We start from the raw sequence: 6268 nt of genomic DNA, 5'->3' as shown, positions 1-6268 counted from the left end.
GTGTCTATGGATGCTATGGGTGTCTATGGGTGTCTATGGATGTCTATGGGTGTCTATGGATGTCTATGGGTGTCTATGGATGTCTATGGGTGTCTATGGGTGTCTATGGGTGTCTATGGGTGTCTATGGATGTCTATGGGTGTCTATGGATGTCTATGGGTGTCTATGGGTGTCTATGGATGTCTATGGGTGTCTATGGGTGTCTATGGGTGCTATGGGTGTCTCTGGGTGCCTATGGGTGCCTATGGGGGCTATGGGTGTCTATGGGGTGCTATGGGTGCTATGGATGTCTATGGGTGTCTATGGCGCGGTGCTCCCGGCGCAGCAACCGGCCATGTTCAACATCTACATCCGCCGCGCCGCCGAGCTCTACGGCGTCACCCACACCCGGCCCATCTACCAGCGAGCCATCGAGGTGGGGGGGAATGGGGGCTATGGGGTCTATGGGGTAATGGGGGTAATGGGGGAATGGGGGTAATGAGGCAATGGGCTGAATGGGGTAATGGGGGTAATGGGGCAATGGGGGTAATGGGGGGTAATGGGGGCAATGGGGTAATGGGGGTAATGGGGGGCAATGGGGGTAATGGGGTAATGGAGGCAATGGGGGAATGGGGGGAATGGGGCAATGGGGGTAATGGGAGTAATGGGGGAATGGGGGGAATGGGGGCAATGGGGGGAGTGGAGCAGTGGGGGGAATGGGGGCAATGGGGGAATGGGGGCAATGGGGTAATGGGGGGGAATGGGGGTCAATGGGGGGTAATGGGGGAATGGGGGAATGGGGGCAATGGGGGGAATGGGGTAATGGGGGTAATGGGGGGAATGGGGTAATGGGGGGAATGGGGGTAATGGGAGTAATGGGGGTAGTGGGAGTAATGGGGCAATGGGGGTAATGGGGGGGGTAACGGGGGGAATAGGGGGAATGGGGGTAATGGGGCAATGGGGGGAATGGGGGAATGGGGGCAATGGGGGGAATGGGGCAATGGGGGGAATGGGGCAATGGGGGTGCTGACCCCCCATGGGTGCTGGGTGCTGACCCCCCTATGGGTGCTGGGTGCTGACCCCCCATGGGTGCCGGGTGCAGGTGCCGGGTGCTGACCCCCCATGGGTGCCGGGTGCTGACCCCCCATGGGTGCTGGGTGCTGACCCCCATGGGTGCTGGGTGCAGGTGCTGGGTGACGACACCCCTATGGGTGCTGACGCCCATGGGTGCCGTGTGCAGTTGCTGGGTGACGACACCCCTATGGGTGCTGACCCCCCATGGGTGCTGGGTGCTGACCCCCATGGGTGCCGGGTGCTGACGCCCATGGGTGCCGGGTGCAGGTGCTGGGTGCTGACGCCCATGGGTGCTGGGTGCTGATACCCCCATGGGTGCCGGGTGCTGACGCCCATGGGTGCCGGGTGCTGACGCCCATGGGTGCCGTGTGCAGGTGCTGGGTGACGACACCCCATGGGTGCTGGGTGCTGACGCCCATGGGTGCCGGGTGCTGACGCCCATGGGTGCCGTGTGCAGGTGCTGGGTGACGACGCGGCGCGGGAGCTGTGCCTGCGCTTTGCGGACATGGAGAGCCGCCTGGGGGAGGTGGATCGGGCCCGCGCCATCTACATCTACTGCTCGCAGCTCTGCGACCCCCGCGTGAGCACCCAGGGGCACCCAGTGGGTGCCGGGGGGGGGGGATCTGGGACCCGGACCCTGCCCTGCGTGCACCCGGGTCCTGTAGCCCTGTGGGCAGTGTCTGTTACGTGGATATCCCGTGTGCATCCCGTGTGTATCCTGTGTATATCCCGTGTGCATCCCGTGTGCATCCTGTGTTCATCCCGTGTTCATCCCATGTTCATCCCGTGTGCATCCTGTGTTCATTCCATGTGCATCCTATGTGCATCCCGTGTGTATCCTGTGTTCATCCCGTGTGTATCCTGTGTGCTTCCTGTGTTCATCCCATGTGCATCCTGTGTTCATTCCATGTGCATCCTATGTGCATCCCGTGTGTATCCTGTGTTCATCCCATGTGCATCCTGTGTTCATCCCATGTGCATCCTGTGTGCATCCCATGTGCATCCTGTGTTCATCCCGTGTGCATCCTGTGTTCATCCCGTGTGCATCCCGTGTTCATCCCGTGTGCATCCCATGTGCATCCTGTGTTCATCCTGTGTGCATCCTGTGTTCATCCCGTGTTCATTCCGTGTGCATCCCGTGTTCATCCCGTGTTCATCCCGTGTGCATCCCGTGTTCATCTCGTGTTCATCCCGTGTGCATCCCGTGTGCATCCTGTGTTCATCCCGTGTGCTTCCCGTGTTCATCCCATGTGCATCCCGTGTTCATCCCGTGTGCATCCTGTGTTCATCCCGTGTGCATCCCATGTTCATCCCATGTTCATCCTGTGTTCATCCCGTGTGCATCCTGTGTTCATCCCGTGTATATCCCTTGTGCATCCCGTGTTCATCCCATGTTCATCCCGTGTGCATCCTGTGTTCATCCCGTGTGCATCCTGTGTTCATCCCATGTGCATCCCGTGTTCATCCCGTGTGCATCCCGTGTTCATCCCGTGTGCATCCTGTGTTCATCCCATGTGCATCCTGTGTGCATCCCGTGTTCATCCCGTGTGCATCCTGTGTTCATCCCGTGTGCTTCCTGTGTTCATCCTGTGTTCATCCCGTGTGCATCCCGTGTGCATCCCGTGTTCATCCCATGTCCATCCCGTGTTTATCCCATGTTTATCCCATGTTCATCCCGTTTTTATCCCATGTTTATCCCGTGTCTATCCCATGTTCATCCCGTGTTTATCCCATGTCTGTCCCATGTTCATCCTGTGTCCATCCTGTGTATATCCCGTGTCCATCCCATGTTTATCCCACATCCATCCCATGTCCATCCCATGTTTACCCCATGTCCACCCCGTGTCCCCCCCACGTCCCCCCCATACTCACCCCATGTTCCCCCCAGCTCCCCCCACAGATCACCCCCACGTCCCCCCATGTTTACCCCATGTCCACCCCATGTTTTCCCCTTTCCCTCCCCACAGATCACCCCCACGTCCCCCCCATGTTTACCCCATGTCCACCCCATGTTTTCCCCTTTCCCTCCCCACAGATCACCCCCATGTCCCCCCCACGTCCCCCCATGCTCACCCCCTATCCCCCCCGTCCCCCCACAGATCACCCCCATATCCCCCCCACATCCCCCCCCATACTCACCCCATATCCCCCCCATGTCCCCCCCATATCCCCCCCACATCCCCCCACACTCACCCCCTATTTCCCCCTCTCCCCCCCCATCTCCCCCCCATCTCCCCCCCATGTTCACCCCCTATTTCCCCCCCTCTCCCCCCCAGATCACCCCCACTTTCTGGCAGACCTGGAAGGACTTTGAGCTTCGCCATGGCAACGAGGACACCATCCGGGAGCTGCTCCGCATCAAGCGCAGCGTCCAGGCCACCTACAACACCCAGGTCAACTTCATGGCCTCCCAGATGCTCAAGGCCTACAGCAACGCCACCGGCACCGGTACGGCACCCTTGGGTGCTAGGGGGTGCGCCATGGGGTGCTATGGGGTGCTATGGGGTGTTTGGGGGTGTTATGGGGTGCTATGGGGTGCTATGGGGTGCTATGGGGTGCTGTGGGGTGCTGTGGGGTGCTATGGGGTGGTATGGGGTGCTATGGGGTGCTAGGGGGTGCTAGGGGGTGCTATGGGGTGCTATGGGGTGCTAGGGGGTGCTATGGGGTGCTATGGGGTGCTATGGGGTGCTATGGGGTGCTGTGGGGTGCTATGGGGTGCTATGGGGTGTATGGGGTGCTGTGGAGTGCTATGGGGTGCTGTGGCGTGCTATGGGGTGCTATGGGTGCTATAGGGGGTGATGCTATGGGGTGCTATGGGGTGCTAGGGGGTGCTATGGGGTGCTATGGGGGTGCTAGGGGGTGTTATGGGGTGCTATGGGGTGCTATGGGGTGCTATGGGGGGCTATGGGGTGCTATGGGGTGCTATGGGGGGTATGGGGTGCTATGGGGTGCTATGGGGGGTATGGGGTGCTATGGGGTGCTATGGGGTGCTATGGGGTGCTATGGGGGCTATGGGGTGCTGTGGGGTGCTATGGGGGGTATGGGGTGCTATGGGGTGCTATAGGGTGCTATGGGGTGCTATGGGATGCTATGGGATGCTATGGGGTGCTATGGGGTACTATGGGGTTTAAGGGATTCTATGGGGTCTATGGGATGCTATGGGGTGCTCTAGGGTCTATGGGATGCTGTGGGGTGCTCTAGGGTCTATGGGATGCTATGGGGTGCTATGGGGTGCTACGGGGTGTTATAGGGTGCTATGGGGTGCTATGGGGTGCTATAGGGTGCTATGGGGTGTTATGGGTGCTATAGGGGTCTATAGGGTGTTATGGGTGCTATAGGGTGCTATGGGGTGCTATGGGGTGCTATGGGGTGCTATGGGGTGCTATGGGGTGCTATGGGCTCTATGGGGTGCTATGGGGTGCTATGGGCTCTATGGGGTGCTATGGGGTGCTATGGGGTGCATTGCGGTGTGCTGTGGGGTGTTATAGGGTGCTATGGAGTGCTATAGGGTGCTATGGGGTGCTATGGGGTGCTATGGGGTGCTATAGGGTGCTATGGGGTGCTATGGGGTGCAGTGGGGTGCTATGGGGTGCTATGGGGTGCTATGGGGTGCTATGGGGTGCTATGGGGTGCTATGGGGTGCTATGGGGTGCTATGGGGATGGGGGGGTATGGGGTGCTATGGGGTGCTATGGGGTGATGGGGGTATTGGGGTTATGGGGGGTATTGGGGTGCTATGGGGTGCTATGGGGGTGCTATGGGGTGCTAGGGGGTGCTATGGGGTGCTATGGGGTGGTATGGGGATGCTAGGGGGTGTTAAGGGGTGCTATGGGATGCTATGGGGTGCTATGGGGTGCTATGGGGTGCTATGGGTGCTATGGGATGCTATGGGTGCTATGGGATGCTATGGGTGCTATGGGGTGCTATGGGGTGCTATGGGTGCTATGGGGTGCTATGGGGTGCTATGGGTGCTATGGGGTGCTATGGGGTGCTATGGGGTGCTATGGGGTGCTATGGGGTGCTATGGGGTGCTATGGGGTGCAATGGGGTGCTATGGGGTGCTATGGGGTGTTATGGGGTGCTATGGGGTGCTATGGGGTGCTATGGGGTGCTATGGGGTGCTATGGGATGCTATGGGGTGCTATGGGTGCTATGGGATGCTATGGGGTGCATTGCAGTGTGCTATGGGGTGCTATGGGGTGCTATGGGGTGCTATGGGGTGCTGTGGGGTGCTATGTGCTATGGGATGCTATGGGGTGCTATGGGGTGCTATGGGGTGCTATGGGGTGCTATGGGGTGCTATGGGGTGCTATGGGGTGCTATTGGGTGCTATGGGGTGCTATGGGGTGCTATGGGGTGCTATGGGGTGGGGGTGCTATGGGGTGCTATGGGGGTGCTATGGGGTGCTATGGTGGTGCTGTGGTGGTGCCATGGGGTGCCATGGGGTGCTATGGGGTGCTATGGTGGTGCCATGGGGTGCTATGGTGGTGCTATGGGGTGCCATGGGGGTGCTATGGGGTGCTATGGGGTACTATGGGGTGCTAGGGGGTGATATGGGGTGATATGGGGTGCTATGGGATGCTATGGGGTGCTATGGGGATGCTATGGGATGCTAGGGGGTGCTATGGGGTGCTATGGGGTGCTATGGGATGCTATGGGGTGCTATGGGGTGCTAGGGGGTGCTATGGGGTGCTAGGGGGTGCTGTGGGGTGCTAGGGGGTGCTATGGGGTGCTATGGGGTGCTATGGGTGCTATGGGGTGCTATGGGGTGCTATGGGTGCTATGGGGTGCTATGGGTGTTATGGGGGTCTATGGGTGCTATGGGGTGCTATGGGGTGCTATGGGTGCTATGGGGTGCTATGGGGTGCTATGGGTGCTATGGGGTGCTATGGGGTGCTATGGGTGCTATGGGGTGCTATGGGGTGCTATGGGGATGCTATGGGGTGCTATGGGGTGCTATGGGGTGCTAGGGGGTGCTATGGGGTGCTATGGGGTGCTATGGGGTGCTATGGGATGCTATGGGGTGCTATGGGGATGCTAGGGGATGCTAGGGGGTGCTATGGGGTGCTATGGGGTGCTATGGGGTGCTATGGTGGTGCTATGGTGGTGCTATGGGGGTGCTATGGGGTGCTATGGGGTGCTATGGGGTGTTATGGGGTGCTAGGGGGTGCTGTGGGGTGCTAGGGGGTGCTATGGGGCAAGAGGAGGAGGGAGAG

At 59.7% G+C, this 6268-nt stretch overlaps 1 protein-coding gene across 1 annotated transcript; it reads left to right on the top strand.

The window, feature by feature from the left end:
- Positions 1 to 294: 294 nt before the first annotated feature.
- On the top strand, positions 295 to 3501 carry LOC134166249 (pre-mRNA-splicing factor SYF1-like; the record flags this gene model as incomplete). The annotated part of the gene is made up of 3 exons (XM_062623719.1): positions 295 to 415; positions 1511 to 1633; positions 3330 to 3501. Coding segments are annotated over exons 1-3 (376 nt in total), but the record flags the coding sequence as incomplete, so codon positions are not given.
- Positions 3502 to 6268: the final 2767 nt, after the last annotated feature.

This window comes from Pezoporus occidentalis, unplaced genomic scaffold, assembly GCF_034315485.1.
Source record: "Pezoporus occidentalis ecotype Australia unplaced genomic scaffold, CSIRO_AGI_Poc_V1 ctg2585, whole genome shotgun sequence".
Taxonomy (NCBI): Eukaryota; Metazoa; Chordata; class Aves; order Psittaciformes; family Psittacidae; genus Pezoporus; species Pezoporus occidentalis.
This window is presented reverse-complemented; position numbering and strand designations above follow the sequence as displayed.